Source organism: Anser anser, assembly GCF_964211835.1.
Source record: "Anser anser genome assembly, chromosome: 2".
Lineage (NCBI taxonomy): Eukaryota > Metazoa > Chordata > Aves > Anseriformes > Anatidae > Anser > Anser anser.
This window is the reverse complement of record NC_139721.1, coordinates 116109229-116130841: the sequence shown is the minus strand read 5'-3', so window position 1 is coordinate 116130841 and position 21613 is coordinate 116109229. Positions and strand designations below refer to the sequence as shown.

General features: G+C 41.1%; 1 protein-coding gene across 2 annotated transcripts; it reads right to left on the bottom strand.

The window, feature by feature from the left end:
- Positions 1-194: 194 nt before the first annotated feature.
- On the bottom strand, positions 195-21611 carry EXOSC7 (exosome component 7). 2 transcript variants are annotated; one of them, XM_083824990.1, is made up of 8 exons: positions 21485-21611; positions 18900-19001; positions 18120-18214; positions 14556-14721; positions 10194-10264; positions 4388-4511; positions 3310-3465; positions 195-330 (listed from the first exon to the last, which is right to left on the bottom strand). In XM_083824990.1, the coding sequence occupies exons 1-8, from the start codon at positions 21542-21544 to the stop codon at positions 226-228; spliced, it is 879 nt and encodes a 292-aa protein (XP_083681116.1). In that variant the 5' UTR covers positions 21545-21611; the 3' UTR covers positions 195-225. The 2 variants fall into 2 exon arrangements, with proteins under 2 accessions (XP_083681116.1, XP_083681117.1); XM_083824991.1 differs by lacking the exon at positions 21485-21611 and adding an exon at positions 20775-21021.
- Between the last annotated feature and the right edge of the window lie 2 nt (positions 21612-21613).

Below are 21613 nucleotides of genomic sequence, written 5' to 3'. Positions count from 1 at the left end.
CAATTGCTGCTGGTGTGCCTCCTAGGTGCAGGCAGCCACCCATATGGAGAACGATCCATATTTTCTCATTGACATTTAACTACAGCTTTCTTTCAGCTTAGTAACATTTTAAAAGCTTTTAGCTGGAAGAGTGTATGTACTGCAACAAGAAATACCCCTTTTCTATATACAAACTGACACAATTGCACAATCAGTTAAAAACAGCTTTGAGCATTTAATAAAAACTCATCCTAGAAATCCAACTTTCTGCCGTGTGGTCCCCAAACTTTCTTCTTCATCCAAAATCTTCTGAAGGGATATGTGCAATGACTTTCCTACTCTCTTTCCTGTCTGCAAAGTAAAGAAAGCAAAACAAGTCTGAGACATATGCTTATTAACAGGAAGACAACTCTCATGGATCACTTTCTTTTGACAAATATTTTCCCTTTAATGATTAATGTATACCAGCTGGTGTAATAAAAACATGTTTTTAATTAAGAAAAATAATGGTAGTGAAAGTTTCATCTTAATTTGATTAAGTTTTGGAAAAAACTATGCATAAAGGCAGCACTCCAATTCATCAGAGAAGCATTCCACGATCATCAGCACCCGATCCATGCAATGCTGGATCACCCAAGGGTACAAATTAAACTCACATCAGGTACAAGCACACATTCAAATCAGCCAGCACATGCAATACGAAGTGGCATGCTTTCTGCATAACACACTACATGTAGCCAGAGGTTTTGGTCCAGTATTAAAAGCCCCAAATGCACATTAGCTGCATCACCAAAGCAATTTGTGGGCCAGATTCTTCATTATGCTGCACAATTCTGTACTGTCCAAGGGCCCTGAAGGAGTCAGCAGAAGGCTTTCTACGCAGAAACAAACTCCAGCAGTGGAAAACCACCGCGGTTAGCTCTGATAGCAGCCCCCACCCTCCCCACAGGCACAAGTGTACTGCAGAAGCTGCAGGAATGAGGAGCATTGGGCAGTGCTGAAATAAAGATCTTAAAGCAGCAGTGACCATTAGCGTTCTCCTGGGGTTCCTCTAGATGACCTGAAATACCGACCCCATACACAGCTGAACAGAGCCCACCGGTCCCTAAATAGCCAAAGCCAGGCTGTATTAAACTGAGTTTATCAGTTCCTGATCTCTGCAATGAAGCCTACGCCTGCCATACAGCTGAAACACCACAAAGTTCTCTTTCATTTGCTGGTGACAATTCCCAACGCTGTGGGTGCACAAACCTTAAAGTAAGGTACGTTTCTGACTGAAGAACCAGGTGACAGAACATGGTCCGTGATACCAAAGCAAATCTGGGATGAGCTCTGAGGCAGCAAGGTGGCTGTCAATCCTAAACAGTAAGAGTCATGCTAAATAAAAGACAGCACGCAAGAACTGCTGCTGCTCTGCACTGGGACGAAGACCACAGCAGCACTCCGGAGTCCAGAGGGGTGATGTACTTTGCTCACTCTTCTCCTCAAATGTAGGATAACATCACCCACACCTGGTCAAAGTGAACGGGAACTCTGCAAAGCTCTGGTGTTGATAAAACACACAATACTGTGGCCATCCTATACCTGCTTGCCTCCCTTATGGACCATAAACTCAGCAAAAAGCCTAACGCTGACAGCTTCCCAAAACTTCCCCATGCAACTTCCTTCCTAAGAGACATGTCCTAGGCACATCTGTTCTCTACCAGGCAGGGAAAGCTGAACACACCTTCTGACCTGCTGTTAAATCTCACTAGGGACAGGAAGTGTCAAGGAAGGATTATGCAGCTCCTCTGCTGGACATTCCCAGTCCCCTCCTCTTTTTTTTTCCCTTGGCACTCTAATCAGTCTGCTATGTTTGAGTCAGTCTCAAACAAAACAGAACCTCTCACCTCCCAGAAAACATATTTGTTTCTTCTTGTCAGTTTTCTCCCTCACACCCTCCAACTGCTCACCACCCAAGAGAGAACACTTCTTCCAAAGCAAGTGAGAGCACAATTCACCAGGCGTTCAGCATAAGCTTCAACTCCTTCCACCAACACGAAGGGACAAGGAACTCTTAAGTAGAGTAAGACAGTTGGAAGGTTTCCAAACACATCTCCTCAGGTCTTAGGTAAGCACTGGATAGTCTCAAGCATGGCCTGATAGTAGACTATACAATGGAACCACCGAAGTTCATTTCCTAGTTAGGGCTCAACGTAGAGCAAAGTTGGTGATGAATGTTTTCTGCATTTGGACACCAAAAAATGCGTGGGGGCTGGCTTCTACCATGAGCCTGTAGCTGACTTAAACACCCATCTCTCTGTAGCAGCCCTATACCCAAAACTTTAAGTCTTGTGACATTTAGTTAGAATTGGACTCAAAATCCACCCAGGAAGACACATCAGATGTCCATACAAAGTTTGGTTTCTTTAGAATGCCAGATTAAAGATAAACCCTGTGCACATCTACCCAGCCAACAAGGGGGTTAAGTGACCTCCCTGGATGCAAATAAGCAGACCACTGGTACCGCCACGATTAGCACTCTGGACTGACATCACGATGCACTGAACTTCCATCCATATATATTCGGCATGTAATTTCCACTTGAGACCAACTGCTTTCAAACCTGGCTCCAACTTCTGCATTCCTCACTTTCACTTTAGCCATGCTAAAATTAGTTCTGGATCTCTAGGAAACTGAGCCAGTTTTAAGTATTTAATTTTCATTCTGACTCAAAAGTTCAAAACTCATTTCTGTCTGATGCTCAAGGCCAAATCCAGGCATGAGAATTTATATGGGAAGACAGTTTCAAGAAAAGCCTAAAGAAAAGTTTAAAATGGAATTCTCATGTGGATGTGAAAAACACCCTGATAATAGTACTTTCATGGAGTAGGGGCAGATCAAAAACTCAATAAAGGAGCCAAGAAAAAACAACAGTAAAGCAAGAACAGAAGTTTATGACAAAACAAATGAGTTGTGCTAGAAGAGAACACCACGTACCAGCCCTTCAAACTACTACCTCTACTTCTGTGGAAACATTACCATGTTAGAGGTTTCACTCTTTCAGTCTTCAGGGGAAATAATGAGATAGGAAACATCTTATAGCTCTGAGTTACTTGACTGAAACAAATGTGAGTACAATACATTTCAGGGATATTAAAGTTTTAGATGACTTCCACTCATATGAGATTCTGTTTCAAAGGAACTGTCTGTGACCTTCAACAGCTCCCTTATTCACCTAATAAAAGCAACAAGGTCTCTGCTTTTAATGTCCTTACTCTAGCTTCTCATATACTCAAGTTCCAGTTCATCCATTATCATGCAAGATAGTAACTGCTCAAAACTCCTTACCTCCATCATTTCAAAAATGCTCTCAGGATCAAGGCTACCTTTCCCTATTTTCTTCATGCAAGTTAGGGCACCCTTACTGGTCACAGCAATAAGCAGGCTGGCCAAAGAACAGGCTTCTTCCTGAAGGGTAGCATCCACCACATGCCTATATCCAATCTGTAAGTTAATGACAAAACAACATATTAGTTTGCAGTTGTCCAGGTTCTTTATTAAAAAATTTAACTGTACAGGTAGCTCAGTTAGTTGTCTACAGCCTCCCATTCTAATCTCATGTAATCTTTGGTAGAGTTTAGAGACTGAGTTGATAGTACAGTACTTCAACAGCTTCTGACCCCAAATCTCATGTACATACAACAGAAGTGAGATAAGCATGTCTCTACTTCAACTTGTTTTCCTCCCTGACCATCCTTTCACTTATATGAAACTCCATATTTTCCTTTCACCTCACCTCCAAGGACTGGCTCCCCTACCACCCAGGTGAAAATAATCTTGGTGCTTAGGTGAGGTCCCACTTCAGTGATGGACTTTCTTCTGTTTATGCTACTTGCTTAAAAAATATGTCAAACTTCCCAGTAACCAAGCAGATCAGTAACAGATGCTATGGAAAACACATCATCCAGGAAAACAACTGTTAGTTGAGTGCTACATATGGAAAAGAAAAGGAAAAATCCACTTGAAAGGACAGTATTACCCCCATGAAAACAGAATTCTGTCCCCAGCAACAAATTCCAGGCAGACCACTCAACTTTTGAGCCTTGCAACGATGCCCATTTGTTTTAACATATTGGAGTATCTACTGCTCTGGATGTTGAGCAATGAGTAGCTGAAAAATAAAGATTTCTCCTTGCATGATAGTTTACAAGAATGCATTGAAGGGAAATCTCTAAGCTGGAGGTGGAAAAAATGCCTTATTCAGTAAAAGCTTCCCCTTAATCAGAGTAATTCCAAGGATAAACAAATGCATACAGAGTGACCACTTCTGCAGCACAAGTTTTATCTCTAGGGAAAAATAAACAGTGGGTGAAGTTAACAGAAACTGAAGTCTCTAGGAAGAAGGTCAGAAATTTGCCAGGCTTACTTTGCTTAACGTGACAATGCAGGGCACATCATCCACGTTAAGTCGAATACAATCATAAGGGTCATCAGAGAGCTCAATTTCTTTAGAGCCTTCTTCATCCTCCAGAACACGCACTTTGGGTATTCTGCAGAAACAAAAGCGTGTGCAAAATCATTGTCAGAACGGATAATGAGTACAGGCGTCATACAGACTCGACTCCAAGAAGTGCCCTTTCCTCTAAATGAGGCTACATGTTTAGAAAAAAGATCCAAAATGTTATCAGAGTATTAACAACTCACTCACTGAAAAAAAAAAAATCTTCAATAAGAAGATATTCAGGATAAGACTCCGTGTATCATTCAAACTATTAGCATTTAATCTAATTTCTACACTAATACATGAGGAGAGATTCAGTGCTGTCTTTTTGAATTTGCACATTTGAATTCTGAACCATTCTTTGCACCATCTGCCTGGCAAAGCAGGAGAGAAATTGCCAAGACTGAACCAGTTCATATTGTGGCACCCAACCTCGCACACAAACGTTAAGTTGTCGGAATTACAGCAATTGCATTGCCTAGGAAAGCCATGACATCAGTAGAAAATATAAGCAGTTCAAGAAAGAATGACATCAGCTAAGGAGAGGTGGGGAAAGGGATGACAGTAAAATCCTCTCTCTTTAGCAGGTTGAGAAGATTGACAAGATCTTCTCATTCTTTAAGAAGCAAGAAGACTCTACTGCTCTAAGGACAAATATACAAAAGCAATGGCCAGGGATAAAATCTCACGTAGGAGTCCTAGAAATGCTTTCTTCTTAATTGTGAATGACAAGATTTCTCACAAAGGAGCTAGATAGGCTCCTTATCAATGGTATACACAAAGTATTTGTTATAGCCATTTAATGGGAGTTTCAGAGTATAATCTAATGCAGCTTTCTTAGCGTAATGAATAAAATCATTTAAAATAACTTAGTAGAAGGTGGTATAGAAGGGCTTGGGTTGGAAGGAACCTTAAAGATCATCTAGTTCCAACCCTCCAAATTCTCAAAAACTTCAGCATCTTCAATATCCTCATTTATCCAGGTGTCCACTAAAATGGAGCACTGACTGAAAGACTTCGCTTTGCTGGCCAGCAAAACCCCCCCACAGCTCAGCTAAACTGCTCCCATTTTTACATACTCGCACGTGAAAACATAAAATATTTCAAGATATCCCTGGAAAGCTAACTTCAGTAGCCATGTGGATCGTAACCGCAGTCTGTTTTTATGTTAGCACTTTTACAGTAGCATTGCTTGTCATGGTTAGACTCCTGAGGTTACATTCTTTAATGCATTCTGTACCAAATCTCTTTTAAAGGAAGAGATAGAGACTGACTTTTTTTCCAGGAAAGCAAAGTGATTTTTGTTGCTCCCTAGACAAATGTTTTAGTTACTCGTGGCTAGGAATCTGAGAGCCAAGTACTTCATAACAGCTCACTCTGCTTTAGTAAGATTTCTTACAAGAATGAACCATGCTAAAACTAAAACTTTCAGTAAGCAGACAACTACGATGTGTACTTTTTCAGGAAATTCAACTCAAAATGCTTTGCAGTTATGTAACAACCCAGTGGAAATGCATCAAAGCCTATTTTCAAACTAAAAATATTCCATTAAAAATTGATGGAATAAAATCACAAGGTGTCTATTCCTCGAGCTACACAGGACAATGGACAACACTGGATATCAGCCTAGACAAGAAGTTTACATGCCAAAACAGTGTTTAAAAAAGAAGGAAGATCAAAAAAAAACAGTCTATAAGATTGATTAAGCAATTTTAACTCCATCCTAAAATAGCTACGAAGCCACAGCAATGTCTGGTCTGCAACAAGAAGCCGACAGAATTAATACCTGAAAATCCCTGCAAGGAGCTGTATTGGCCAAGAACAGACAAGACATATAGATGAATTAGAAATACTGCAAAGGCAAAGAGAGCACTGATCAGATGCAAGCATCACAGTAGGAGGAAAAAAAGGGTATACACACTCAAAAACTACGGATCCAAACGGGCATAGAGCGTGTTTGTAACACAAAGAGAATTCCAAGAAAATTTGATATTTCCTCTCCCAGCTTATGAAGATTTATCTTAAGAACTAGCTGTACATGTTTACTTTGTAACTTTTATTCTTCTGTTTTGATTCCTGTAAGTAATCAGCGCAGAAATCTGTACCGCAGGACTTAGTCACATAATGAACAATGCTCTTGTCTGCGTGCTGGAGACCCAGATTTAACAACTGCAAAACCTGTTCTACCCTCGCATGCAGGCATCAGTTCTGCCCCTACCACTCTGCCCAGCAAAAAATAATTTAAAAAAATAGGACATCTACAAGGCTACTGTGTTATAAACTCTGTAGCTTTTGTCATGTGCCTAGTTTTTGTTGCCTCAGTTGCAATGAGGCACATTCCACAAGACTGGGTTTAATGCTGAGTCCTGACATGGTGGATACTTGCACATTTTGCAGTATCTACTTCAATCATGGATAAATCCGGCCTTAAGCACTTCGGAGACACGGTTAAGAATAAAGTTAGATATCAGCTATCTTTCACACATGATCTTGATTTAGTTTTTAAAACACAATGGACAATGCAAAACTCCAAGGAGTAAATATTCCCCCACGACAGTCATATTGTCATTGTTCCATGCCTGAAGGGGATACAGTGAGTCAGGCCAGACATAAAAAGGATTGAAATCCCATAATTCTTGCACAAAATTCCTGACGTTACTACTATGGATTTACTCAGCCCTAAAGAAAAGTGTGCCATAGCTATTATAAACAAAATAAATGGTTAGGAGCAAGATTTTAAGGATGAAGCTGAGCTTTTCAAATGCCTATCTGAACATCTGAACAAAAAATCTGTGGCTTCAAAGAAGAAAACAGCATCCTGAGCTTCCTGCTCTTGGTTTTAAGGCTGAAGTCAAAGGCAAACAAAGATCTGAGAACACTTGCAACAAAAACCTGTAAACAGATTATGAAAGGCAAGTAAGACTCAATGAGGGACACGTATGTCTAGCGAAGTTCAAAACACTTAATCTGAAGTGATCTTCGAATTGACATCTTGTCTTACTCAGACATCAATATTTCAAGGAGACTGGGCTGCTACTCTAAACAACCTTTGTATCAATCCAAAGAAAATTCAGTATATATGGAGGGAAAGAGGAAAATAGCAGATAAGGACAACAGCTTTTCACTTTGTATTTCAGCTCTGACTTTCTGAGCTCTGATTAGATGAGATGTACTCGTGTTCCCTGCACAAGTCAATAAAGAGGGTTTTCACAGGTCAAAATCAGCACGCTTTGTGTCATATCATATTGTACCACGTTTTGGTCGGATATCCTGCTTCCACAAGACTGAGGATGACTGCCCACAGATTGTATGAAGGATACAGTTTCCAGAACAATGAAAACAAAGCAGAATCATCAAAATAATTACACCCTCCACATTGTCCATTTTCTTTTTATTTTTTATTATTTTTATACAATGTTCTCTCTTTACTCAAAACTAGAACTCTAGTTGAAATAAGAAAAAAGGCCATTATGCTGCAAATAAAGTATGCATCTTGGATCTGCAGAACAACCCACATGGGAGCAACTGTTTTAACTACACAACTTTCTCATCCTGGCAGCCCCCACACGGAGACATAGGCGTTTCTTCCCTTTAGTGTACTGTCAAGTCTTTGTGAGCTATTGCATTTGCGACAGTATTTCTTAATGCTGCAAAAACAATCTACAGTTAAAAGGTACCACTGAGAGCTTGATTAAGATGGGAAATTTCTCAGCCACGTATACAAGTCGCAGTCTCAGATGGGCTCTCCCCTCCTCCCAACTTTAAAGTGTGTATAACGTGATACATTGCCTCCGTCTTCAAAAGCTTAATTTCTTCTTCTTGTGGGTACTTTTCCAGTTCTAGTACTGTGCACTGGTTCCCTGATGAATAAACAAGAACTGTGCCACTGACTTCAGCAGATCTCTGATTTACAGAGAAAACAATTTGAGATTTACTTTAAAGCATTTGTGCCTGTAAGACTCAAATTTTTGCACCTCTTCCAGCTTTTTTTTTTTTGCTATGTAAGATTTTTTAAGCAAAGCCATTCACTAGTTTCTTTCTCCAGAGTGGTACAAAACTATATTCCCTTTCATCTATAGATAATGAAGATAAAAATTAGAAAAATATTTAATATTATCAAACGCATTCAAAAAGCATTTGTATCAATGATTCTACTAGATTTTATTTTTCCGTTCTTTGAACTAAAATGCATGGGTGTCCTGGTTTCAGCTAGGATAGAGTTAATTTTCCTCCTAGTAGCTGGTATGGTGCCATGTTTTGGATTTAGGATGACAATAATGTTGATAACAAACTTATGTTTTAGTTGTTGCAGAGCAGTGCTTACAGTAAGCCCAGGACATTTCAGCTTCTTGTGCTGCCCTGCCAGTGAGGGGTCGGGGGGTGCACAAAAAGCTGAGAGGGGACAGAACCAGGACAGCTGGCCCAAACTGGCCAAAGGTGGATTCCATACCTTGTGGTGTCATGCTGAACAATTAATATGGGGTGGCTGGCCAGGGTGGGAGGGACTGCTGCTCAGGGACAGGCAGCAGTCAGCACCGGGTGGTGAGCAATTGCATTGTGCATCACCTACTTTGTGCATATTATTATTATTACCATTATTATTTCTCTTCCTTTTCTATCCTATTAAACTGTCTTTATCTCAACCCGCAAGCTTTTACTTTTTTTCCCCCGCAATTGTCTCCCCACTATGTGTGTGTGTGTGTGAGCAAACAGCTGCATGGTGCTGAGCAGCCTGCCACAACAGTGACACCCAACATGAGATTTGAAAGGGTTGAGATAATGACAGATCTGACTATAGCATGTTAAAACAAAATTGTTATAAGCATTAGATCAGTTTAATCACAATGTTGCTAATCACAATGCTGATTTTTTCGATCTCCAGTCTGCTGTGCCTGTTTTCTGAACTGTGCTATCTAGCACATTGCTTACTGTGCGTGTTCCCTGTCGTGCTGTTTATCATTTCTGGGGGCTGGTTTAAGGTTATTATTTTGCTGTACTGTGTAACACTGGCGTATGATATGATAAAATGAGACTAATTTGGTATTTGTACAGAGCATTGCCGTCACCTCCATCGTTCAAAAACCGTATCTCAGAAACTATTAATAATTACACCTTTTACCTTTTCTCCTCCAGAAGCCAATCAGGGGCGGGGGAGAAAGGGGATACTTTTCCCCACTTCTTCACACTCCCTTTCTTCTTCACCTTCCCCTTCTCCTCCAGCCTAGTTACCATAGCTCTCTAGTTACCACAGGTCGTCAAAACTTTGAATATCATTGGGACGTTCAAACCAGCACATTCCTATTGTTACGTCTCCTGAATGCGTTTCAGGTTTTGTTTAAAGGTTAAACAACTAATTAAGAATGCCATCCAGATATCTGGACGTCAGCAAGTACTTCGTATTTTAAACTCACATGACATCAACACAAAGGCCTCCAACTACTTGCAACAAAACCATATGGTCAATACATTTTTCTTCTGGATCTGGCTACAGAACAAGAGTTACATTGAGAGCCCCGTTGTGCGTATAATGCAACTCAACACTGGATTATTAGAAATGTGTAAAGACATTACTTCACATTACATGCTTGCAAACAGACCATCTTTTATCCAAATTTAAGTTGCCTTACATTTTTCTTACTCAAATATATTAAGCATAAAGATGCCTAGCTCACAGAAAGAATTTCTCTTCCCACACCACTTCCACTCACATGAAAGAAGAGCTGTGCTTTACCTTGTGTTAAAGAGAGCTGCCTTCACCGCAATAGAGATTGCATCAAAGAGGTTCCCACCACACTCCAATAACTGGGGAGGAAAAGAAGAATCTCTTTAAAAGGTACTAAACTAATTTTTCTTTAACTCAAGTCTTTATTTTACTTAAACTTACCTGAAAAAGCACAAAATTAAGAACAATAGGTTAAAAACTTGTCTTTAAAGCCTATCTATGAAAAATAAACTCCAAATACAAAACTAAGATTTCAGTTGACTGTATTATGCATGAAAAATAGAAGAGCTAAAGCACTTCATAATAAAATTAATAACATCTAGTAATAGAAGCTGAAATGAAATCGCTGTTCTTACTCTTCTCATGTTAAATCTCTGAACTAGACTACGAACAGAATATTTCTGATAATACTCAGCACATTTGTTCTTTCATGTTAAAACAAGACAAACCACCTTCTATACTTTATTTCAATGGGGAATCTTTTTAAAATAGTTTTCAAACAAGCAATGCCAATTCTCACCCAGAACACTGTATGAAATTATATAATAAAGTTATAAAGGAAGCTAATTACACAAAGCATAGTTTCAAAGGTACATCTTGATTTATTCTCTATTCTTTATGGAAAAGGAGTCATCTACGAGTTTCTCTTGTAGATGAAAAAGATTTAAGGAAATCCTGATTTCAAAGTCTACTTGTTGATAATACTATCACTTGAATCAAAGCCTACGGAGGGAACCTAGCTTAGTTTCTTCCCACTGAGATCAGGAGAACAACCAAATAGAAGATCAGCACTGCACACAATATAAAAAGGCAGGACTCCCGTAACCACTACTCCTCACAGGCTGACAGACAACTCAGAGATGTATTTGGTGACAGCCTAGTGATAGTTCTCTGACAAGCTCCATCCTGAGCTTGTCCTCAGCCAGCACTATTCTACGAACACACACATCCCCAGCAAGCACTGGAAACCACACCGATAAGAACATACGTATGCTTCTCCGTTACATCCATCTATGCTGGACAATGAGAGCAAAACAAGTTTTACAACACTGATTGTATTGATTGTTCCTCAAAATTTATTTAAGAAGGAGATAAACTCCCACGCTAGGAACAAATCATTAATCAGATATTCTAGAAAGACAGCTTATTTTTATGAAGACAAACTGAATTGTGTAAAAGGAATGACAAAAGTTGGGAGAGAAAGCTAATACAAAGGTGATCAAATTATTTCTTTCCAAACAGCTGCTGGATACAGAGAGGTTAACTTGCCACTTTCAGTCATTATTGGATTTTACTGGATAACACAATAAGCTCACAATACCTTTGTTATTAAAACACAATAATGGGATGTGCCTGTACTGTTGCCAGGGTTATGTTCAGGCTGCTTTTCTAAAGCCTTATCTATATTACAGTGGCACCTACAGGCTAGGAACAAAGTCTGTATCGAGCACAGTACAACAATTCCTCCAAATATAAACGAAGGCTGAAGCATGTTGTGCAGAGATTCCCCCGCACCCACTCCATTTTTACTTTTCAGGGGTTTCGTTTGTTTTGTTTTTAAAGGATTGAAGAAAGTCTGCTCAACTGTGTGTTTTTGGAACAGATTTATAAGTTGTTGGCTTTCTTTCCTCCTAACAGTGCTGAGGCAAGGTGGGGATAGAAAAGATGAAGGAATCCTCTGAAGGATGCTCAGCAGTGAACCAGCAGAATTTCAACAGAACCTAATGCACCCTCCCTAACACCCAAGCACACAATGTAGCGCGCTGAGGTAGGGAATGAAAAGAGATCGCACAACTTCAGTTCTCCTTGCTCAGTACGGCAGGCTGCTGGTGCAAACTATGTGAAGGAAGCTATGCAAGTACCAAAAACAACCCCCTAAAAAACTCCTAAAAGCTTATTTCAGATATCAGTAACTTGGAAGGGGAGGAAAAAAAGACAGAAAGAGAGGGTGAGAACAGGCTATAGCTTTGCAGTACTGTATAACTCACACTTCCAAAGAGTAGCTCATGAATGCAAACATCTACTGTTATTAAGAATGCGTGTATTTTGAAAAGTCAAAGTACATCTTATTGACCTTTAATTCACGTGTGTGCAGAATGGTGGTGATGGGCAATCAGTCTGCATCTTCACAGCGTGTCTGGTTGAAGTTTCCTTTTTCCCGTCTGACTATACACAATTGTAGCTCTTCTCAACTACACTGACCACCAGAAAAATCAAATATGAGAGATGTTTTCAATCTACAAGCCGCATGGCTGTGCAAAATATCACTATTTTCTCTTTTGAGCTTGCATATCTCAAATTTTATTTACACACAGGAGCTCAATATAGATGCTTTGATCAATGTGTGCATGGCTAAATCGCATAGCAACGGAGTACCTCCAGCTTCGTAACTCTTTTTAGGGGTTCTTGTCTGTCAGAATAAGAGGCTTGGAAACAAGAACTTTTCCATCTGCCCACAAGGTACCAGTATTTTGAATCTTAAGACAGATTTATGACTTATTTTTCCTCCTACTTAGCTATGTAACACAAACACTTCCATGAATTCTGAAGTACAACATTATGCAAAGGACTCTCAATGGTCAGTTATTAGATATAGAACCTGCCTCCCTCAAAAGATGAATACTAAGACAAAATATTTTATATTAGCACAAGTCTCACACTTCTACCATCAAAATAGAGCTCTAGAGCAATCACTCAGCAAGAAGAGCTTCATGAAAACCTGTAGGTATCAAGCGCCTACATCAAGTATAAACTATCACAAATGTGATATGTACATCTTCTACTTGGAAAAGGAATTAGTACAAATACCTCACAAATGTTAAAATACAGATGCTGGGGGCAGGGGGGGGAAATGGAAGAGTTCTGTTAAAAGTATCTGTTTTATCTAACACAGCAGCTCTTCAATTGCTCTCACAAAAAAATCTGCAGGTGACATCATCAACTTTTGAGTCCTAGTTATGAACCTACAACAGATTCTTTGCTGATACTGTAAACACAGCTAAACAAAATATAACGCATACCATAGGCCTCGCTGTTCTGATACAACTAGCAGCGTGTAAACACCAGGGCTATTTTCCTCTGTAGCTGTGGACAATCAACAGATTTGTCCAGGACAAATCAGATAACGACCAGTTATATTTCACACAACAGTTACACAGAACTTTATCTGCAGCAGTCAGCTTTATTAGAAGTCCTTGTTTATGCTGCAGAAACGGTATGTTGCTTAAATAAGCACTGCATTTAATATTCTGTACCTCTGCTTGTAATAACCAAGCAACTCAAGGTCACGGTGTGATTTCTCAGAACTAGCACTTCATCCTCTATAAACTGTGCCAAGCTCCAATAAGCTGGTGACTAGGATTGTTAACGCACTCAGCAGTGGTACATATCTGATCATGCTGTATTTGGACTGTCACGTCAAGTACCATGCCTATTGTAACTAGGCTAATGTATTGCTCTTTAAAAACTTAAGGGACTCATTTTTACATTTAAGTCTCAGTCTACATGTTCCTGTTTTGTTTAAGAAAACCGTGTTTGTTTTTTTTGTTTTGTTTTGTTTTTCTTTGGCAATGCAGCTTAACATTTAGTAAATCATTTCATAGACATTGATTCCAGTGAGTAATATCTCTCAACATGTTTTCAGTTACACATTTGACAAATGGAAACTCAATTTTGGACCAGTAAGAGTTGGAAACAGGGCTCAGAAGAGTCTGACTTACAGACTTCTATTAAATTCCCATGACAGAGTACTGTAAATACAGCATTGTTTGGAAACTGAGCTGCTGCATGCACAAGATTTACATGCACAAAATTCGGTTTCCATTTTTTAATGGGCACAAATATTCAGTTTCTCTTCTACATTCAATACATGTATACAACTTCCAACAAATATTGCCTAGGCCAAATGTAACTTTTGCTAGAAAAGTTTCTGCATTACTTCATTGACTTAGTACTGATGATAGCACAAAGAAGTAGACAGTAGGGACAGTTATGTTAGTGCTAACATACATCCGTGCTCAGTTATGTTTGTTTGAATGATACATTCACTTGGAAAAAAAGTTCAGCTGTCTTGAGCTGCAATTTCCTCGTGCGTGTAAGATTACTGATTTTTATGGGAGACATATTTGGAGTATTCAGTGCTTTATTAGCTCTGCAGTGGAGCAGCACCACCCAGAGAGTAGAAAAAGAGTAAGCAAGAAGTAGTGATTAACTATGATACGTAGATTCACAAGAAAATGGCCATCCATGCCGTGAAGCATGATGTCACATTATGAGAAGCATTTTTATATGAAAATACACATGGCTATGCTCAGTCACCCAGTGCCTTGAAAAACTCCTCGAATTCTTAATACTTTTCGTTTCCTTACTTACCAATACATCAACATAGAGAACCCAGCAGTGCTCTCTAGGATTAATACAAAGAGATTTCAGGTCTACACTCCCTTCACTGCTAAATATTCTGTAGAGTGTATTTGCTATCTCTGTGCCAAGTTCTTCTCCTCCCCGGCCTTCAAATTCAGGAGTAGCATTTGCAGAACTAGATAAAGAAAGGAGAAAAAAAAATACTTTCACTTCTGAAGCTGCCAATATCCAAAGCACATTTCTTAAACATAAAGTACTAGAAACGTCCCCATGGATTTATTTGTACAAGAATAAGCACATCATCTGTGAAGAAATTATTCCCATTTTGCATAAGAAAATGTTTTAACGCAGATAATATACCTATATTTTGTTACTAAGTGATACTAATTAAATTCCACTACTATCTTCAGTTCCTAAGACAATATTAAAGCTGCTGAATTCTCCCTGGGACTAGTTCTTTAGTATTCTCATCTTCTATCACCTCAATCCTTTCAAGAAAAAGAAGTGAGAGAAAATTGTACTAAGTTCAGAATGGCTAACAAGGCAGCCTGTTAGAGATGAATGTGAAATTAATAAGGTAAGAAGGTAATTAATAAGGTAAGAAGAGAAAGATGTGACGCTAAGACAAGTAGAATATGCAGAATTGACATGGCTGCCTGGCCTTAATTGGTAATTTCTTTTGGTGAGCGTACTCTCTGCTACCAAGGCACTTACAGACAGCAGCTCATTATTTTCAGCAACTGCTGCTTTTGGATAGGAACAACCAAAGAGCATTTTTTCCAAAAGGGAACACAACAAAAAAGTGTGTGGTCTTCATTTCCCCAATTCTAACATAGGAAACTCTGATTATGAGGTCATGCAATAAGTGCTTGGGTGCTGGGACCTTGTTCACAGCCAACTGGAAAACAACAACTGCATGAAGCTCCAAATCACAATGAAATAGAGCAGAAATGCCCAGAGATGAGCACACAGCAAAATAAACGAATATTCTGAACCTAACCCCCTGCTGTAGAAAGAGGGCAAGAGCATTTTCAAGAAGTAGACCTGTGGCAAACGTGGCAGATCTAGTTTTTAAATAAACTAATCAGATCTCCCCCAACTCATTTCTCTTTACAGAACATGGGAAGGGAGGGGATCCCATAGGAGTAGTTTGACGATACATTCAAAATCTGTTAAAGCAAAACCTTGAACCCTACTTGGCTGGGCACCTCTCAGTGCCAATTTCTCATGTACGTTTTGTATTGATACGATGATAAAAATCCCCAGCTTTCTTCCAACACCAATGCCACAGGAACGTGAACATACAGCAGAAAATACGCTCTTGGAACAGAATCACTTCACCTTTAAAAAAAACCAAACAACTAAAGACCCACATTATCTACTTATGACTTTGAACATCAAGTGAGCTGTGTCAACAAGACTGCAGAGCCTGTAAGGAAAATCCTTGCCATACGGTAATTCTCCCAACTTGTTCTTTTGCAGAACTGACGATAATTCAGAATGCCCCAAAGAGCTACTGGATTTTATAGGAGTTATTTGCCATTTCTATAAACAGACAGCACTATACACACTGAAAAGGTAAATATTACTGCCAATCAAGCACCGACGTATGCTTCCAGACCACATTTACCACATGAGTAAGCACTTAAAGCCTGACACTATTATTTGCAGTTGCATTAATATTAGACACTGATTTTAGCAGATAGGGCCCTATCTAAGTATAACTAATTCTGGGAATATAGCCAAGTCAGGCCTTTAGGCTGTACTAAAGGAGCACTTATTCACAGAATCTGTTTTTTGCAGGTTAACTAGACCACTCGGTTTAATCTGTTCTGTTTAAAGTACGGTTATGCAAGCATTATGCTTCCTATGATAAATTGAAAAAAAGTTATACAAACCTCAATCTATATCTCATTATTTTTAAGCAGCAAATTCCACCAAATGCTGTAGCTTTTAACTATGAATGGCTACTTTCTTTGACAGTGAGTAAGAAGAACATAGGACCTAACTGGAAAATAATTGCAGGTTTGACTGCATCTTAATTCCAACACTATTTTTAACACTCCAGTTCCTTACAATCAAAGTGAAATAAAGAAATAATGTTGGCTGAGTACTAATACAATAACTATTTGGTAAACACTGCCACCCAACGCTCACAGAATACTGCAGTAATTTTCACTGGGTAAAATCTGAAAGAGGATTGCCAAGCACTCAAATAAATGAAAAAGCCAAAAAGCTTGTTTTATGAAACACAGAAAGAACTTAGTAGTGGCCATGGTGAGCACAGAGCACACAAAAATACAGAACATAGTTTTGAAGACTTTCAAAATTATTTCAGTGTCACATCACACAACAATCAAGAATCTTCTCAAAGCACAAACATGCTTCTGCCACGGATACCTGCTTTCAAAATCTCTTGCTGTTACCAGCAAAAATGTTTCATTCACAGTAAATATTTCTCTTGTTTTTCAATAGAAAATAAATACTTGTTGCTCAAGCCCTCGATAAACTGTCATCTACAACATAAGTAATTTTAAAAGAGATAAAACGATTAAACAAAAGACCATCTCTGAGGCCAAACCAGATATATAGGTAACAACATGTGCTGTCTGCACTTTACAATTGCTCAAAGACTGGCTTAAAATCAAATTGGTTTTCAACTCCCAGTTGAGTTTAACACAAAATATGTAGTTAGCATACAGAGACAGATTTCCATTGCACTGAAAACAAAAGATTAACTGGATTTTCCACAGAAAGCTCACAGCTTCTTTCCTGGTCTACAAAGACTTCATCGCAGAGAGGATATTCTTCACTTAGAGCTGTATTTACTTTATTAGTTTAAACACCACAAAAGCCAAGTAGAACACCTAAGAACTTCGCCACACAACGTGGCGTATCAAATTGTGCTCAGTTACTACCACCCAGTGGCAGCCTGGAAAAGCATCAGAGTACCGAGGGCATCTCATTTCCCTATAGGGGGAACAAGCTGCTCTCACTTCACATTTTGTCTTGTGGATCTTCCTTGAAGCTAAAAGTCACCTTTCCCTCCTAGCACAAGCATGGGGGCAGTGACTACCCTTCTCTAAAATTTAGGCTTTTGGTCTATGTTCTTAAAGAAAGTGAGGACTGCATATTTCTAGAACTGACAAGATCCATTAATATTGCTATGCACCTCCCTCCCAACCCCATCCTTGGAATACTTCATTTCTGAAACATATTTTCTATATTCAAACACTGTAACAAAAAAAAGGCAACTGACATTATAGTCATGAAGTCATGTTAAACAGACGTAACCAAACCATTATTCTTTCCCAGCTGTAGTGATGCTGTGCAATTTGGGATTGTTTTATTTAACGTGGTTAACTCCTACTGTTTTGCTTATTTTGGTTTTGCAGAACAAGCAGAAAGTTTCTAAACATTCACCGTTATAAAAACAGTGAAATAAATTGTTAGAATTATTCAGACCCTAGCAGCAGGTTAGTGCAATGAAGGTATAAATTTCAGAAGAATGTTATTTGGAATAAACGACTAATGAGATTTTAGGTCTATTACCTTTTCTTCTAGTATACTAACCAGTCAACGAAGAATTCCAGATAACCTTCATCTGGTTTCTCCAGCTTTGGTGTCCCCATTTCGGCTTTTACGCCTACCAAGATATCAGTGTGTCCCTGTTAAAACAGAAATGTATCACACACAACTAGAACCATATTCACAAGACTGTGTAATTTAGATGCCTACAGCAAGCTGACATTTCCACCTAGAAAGATTACCGACAATATCTATCACAGCAAACTTGAAATCAGGTTAGTGTTTTTTGTTTTTTTTTAAAGGAAAGACTTTAGAAGAAGAACATTATGCCTAGGTAACTTCTTCACAAATTTACCTTATGTATCAGCTTTCTCTACATTTAGAAGACACTCTTATATCCAAGACTTGTTATCATTCTCATTCTGGAAACAGCTACATCTGCAGAACCTTTATAATACTTCAAAAAATCTGTTTATTTTCTTTACATCAACAGATGCCAGAAATAGCTTTGCTTCGCTGTAAAGGCACAGAACTGTGACTTTTTCACAGAAAGTCACTTTCCTGTGACAACAGTGGTTCCGTTTTTCCAAAATTAAATAGCAGATTAGTTCAGATTGAAGGCCTTCCAAGTACTCCACAAGAAATCTAGCTCCAGTGGGTTAAGCTGGCCTGAATGACTTATATATCCTGTCGTTATTTCCCTAACCCACCGTTGTTGTTGTACATGTGACACACACAGACACATCTACAGACTGCAACGGCTTATCTTAAAAGAAGTCCAATAAGCGAGCAGTTTCATCAGCAGCGTACAAGAAATTCACCTACCAGCTTCACTCTCGCAGACCCACTTGTGTTTGACACAACATCTGTTTCTACTTCTGCACACCTGTAATCTTCGCAGCCACGGCCATCTACACGCAGGTCCTCCTAAGTACGACAACCAATGCGTTTTGCTTAGGGGAAGCACCAATGCAAAGTGAAAGTAAGAATTTGTGATTTTAAAGTTTCCGTTTCCCATGCTGACCACAGCAGTGAAGATGAATATAAAATCAATGGCTCCTAGTTTCATCACCAACTTCCGTGTACAAGTGTAAGGGAACCAGCTGCACTTCTCCGTTCACCTCTCATCTGTCTAGAGCTTGCAACAAGCACTCTGTGTGCAGACCTCAACTCTTGCACTACGTCCCTCTGGTTTCAACAGAAAGTGTCGAGGTCTTGGCTTTAAAAGGTACATTACCTAACACAACACAGGTCTTCATTGCAATGCCCGAGTTTTCTACCTTTTAGGTATGTAATTAGGACCCAGCAGACAAAAATGCCCACCAGCCTTCAAAATGTTTTTGTCTGTTTGCATTTCAAACACACATTGATTTGCACTCCTCAGATGCTACAAAGCTCGTCCCCATAAAAGCACAGTTTTCTTCACTGTAAAATACAGAATCACAGAATGGCCGACACTGGAAGGGAGCCCTGAATATCATCCAGCCCAACGCCCCTGCCGAGCAGGGTCACCTAGAGCACGCTGTGCAGGGTGGCGTCCAGGCGGGTTTTGAATATCTCCAGAGAAGGAGACTCCACAACCTCTCTGGGCAACCTGTGCCAGTGCTCTGTCGCCCTCACAGTAGAGAAGTGCCCTCTTGTATCCAGTCGGCACCTCCTGTGCTTCAGTTGGTGCCCGCTGCCTCTCGTCCTGTCGCTGGGCACAACTGAAGAGAGACCGGCTCCATCCTCTCGGCACCCTCCCCTCACATATTTATATGCATTAATGAGGTCTCCCCTCAGTCTTCTCTTCTCCAGGCTAAACAGGCCCAGCTCTCTCAACCTGTCCTCAAATGACAGGTGCTCCAGTCCTCTCATCATCTTTGTAGCCCTCCTCTGGACTCACTCCAGGAGCTCTATGTCCGTCTTGTACTGGGGAGCCCAGAACTGGACACAAGACTCCAGGTGTGGCCTCACCAGGGCTGAGTAGAGGGGGAGGATCACCTCCCTTGACCTGCTGGCAGCACTCTTCTGAATGCACCCCAGGATACGGTTGGGCTTCTTGGCCACCAGGGCACATTGCTGCCTCGTGGTCAGCCTGCTGTCCACCAGGACTCCCAGGTCCCTTTCTGCAGAGCTGCTCTCCTGCATGTTAGCCCAGCCTGTACTGGTGCTTGCTGTTATTCCTCCTGAGGTGCAGGACCCTGCAGTTGCCCTTGTTGAACCTCATGAGGTTCCTCTCAGCCCAGCCCTCCAGCCTGTCGAGATCCCTCTGAATGGCAGCACATGGTATCAGCCACTCCTCTGAGCTTTGTGTCATCAGCAAAACTGGTGAGGGTGCACTCCACTCCATTGTCCAGGTAGTGGTAAGAATAAGCTGAACAAGACTGGACTGACCCTTGGGGGACGCCGCTAGCTATGGGCCTCCAAAAATGCTAGCTGCAGGCCTCCAACTAGACTCCGCACCCACCACTAAGCACAACCCTCTGAGCTCTGCCGTTCAGCCAGTTATCAACCCCCTTCACTGTCCACTCATCTGGGCCACACTTCCTGAGCTTGTCTATGAGGATGTTATGGGAGACAGTGTCAAAAGCCTTGCTGAAGTCAAGATAGACCACATCCACTGCTCCCCCCTCATCTACCCAGCTAGTCGTCTCATCATAGAAGGATATCAGATTGGTTGAGCCCCTTGGCGAATCCATGCTGACTATTCCTGATCACCTTCTTATCCTCCACAAGCCTGGAAATGACCTCCAGGATGAGCTGCTCCATCCCCTTTCCACGGATGAGGCTGACTGGCCTGTAGTTGCCTGGGTTCTCCTTCTTGCCCTTTTTGAGGAACAGCATGACATTGACTTTCTTCCAGTCCCTTCAGGCACTTCTCCTGCTCTCCACGACCTACAGTTTATCTGGTTTGCAGAAAGCAGAGTCCTCTCTGTCTGTCCTTCACTATTCCTCTCCAAACTAAAAAAGGGGAGATCTAGATTAGATGCTCAGAAGAGATTCTTTGCCATGAGGGCGGTGAGGCACTGGAACAGGTTGCCCAGAGAAGCCCTGTCCCTGGAAGCGTTCAAGGCCGGGCTGAATGGGGCCTGGGCAACCTGGTCCGGCGGGAGGTGTCCCTGCCATGGCAGGGGGTTGGCATCAGATGACCTTAGAGGTCCCTTCCAGCCCACCACACCAGGCTGCCCAAAGCCCCACCCGGCCTGGCCTTGAGCAGGGATGGGGCACCCACAGCTCCCCCGGGCAGCCCGTGCCGGCGCCCCGCCGCCCTCCGGGCGAAGCCTTCCTCCCGAACGCCTCGGTTCTACGCCTCAGCGCTTGGGATTATCCGCGTCCCCTCTGCCCAGCAGGGCACCTCCCGGCGGCCCGACTCCCTCCGCGAGGTCAGCCCGGCCCCCGGCGCCCGGGAGACCCCCGCGGGGCGGTACCTGCACGCCGTGCACGATGTACAGCTTCTCCGCCTCGCTCAGCCTCACCGCCGCCATCATTCCCCGCCCCCCCCCCTCCCGCCGCCACCCCGCCGCTTCCGCTTCCGCCCCCCGCGCGGAGTGACCCCC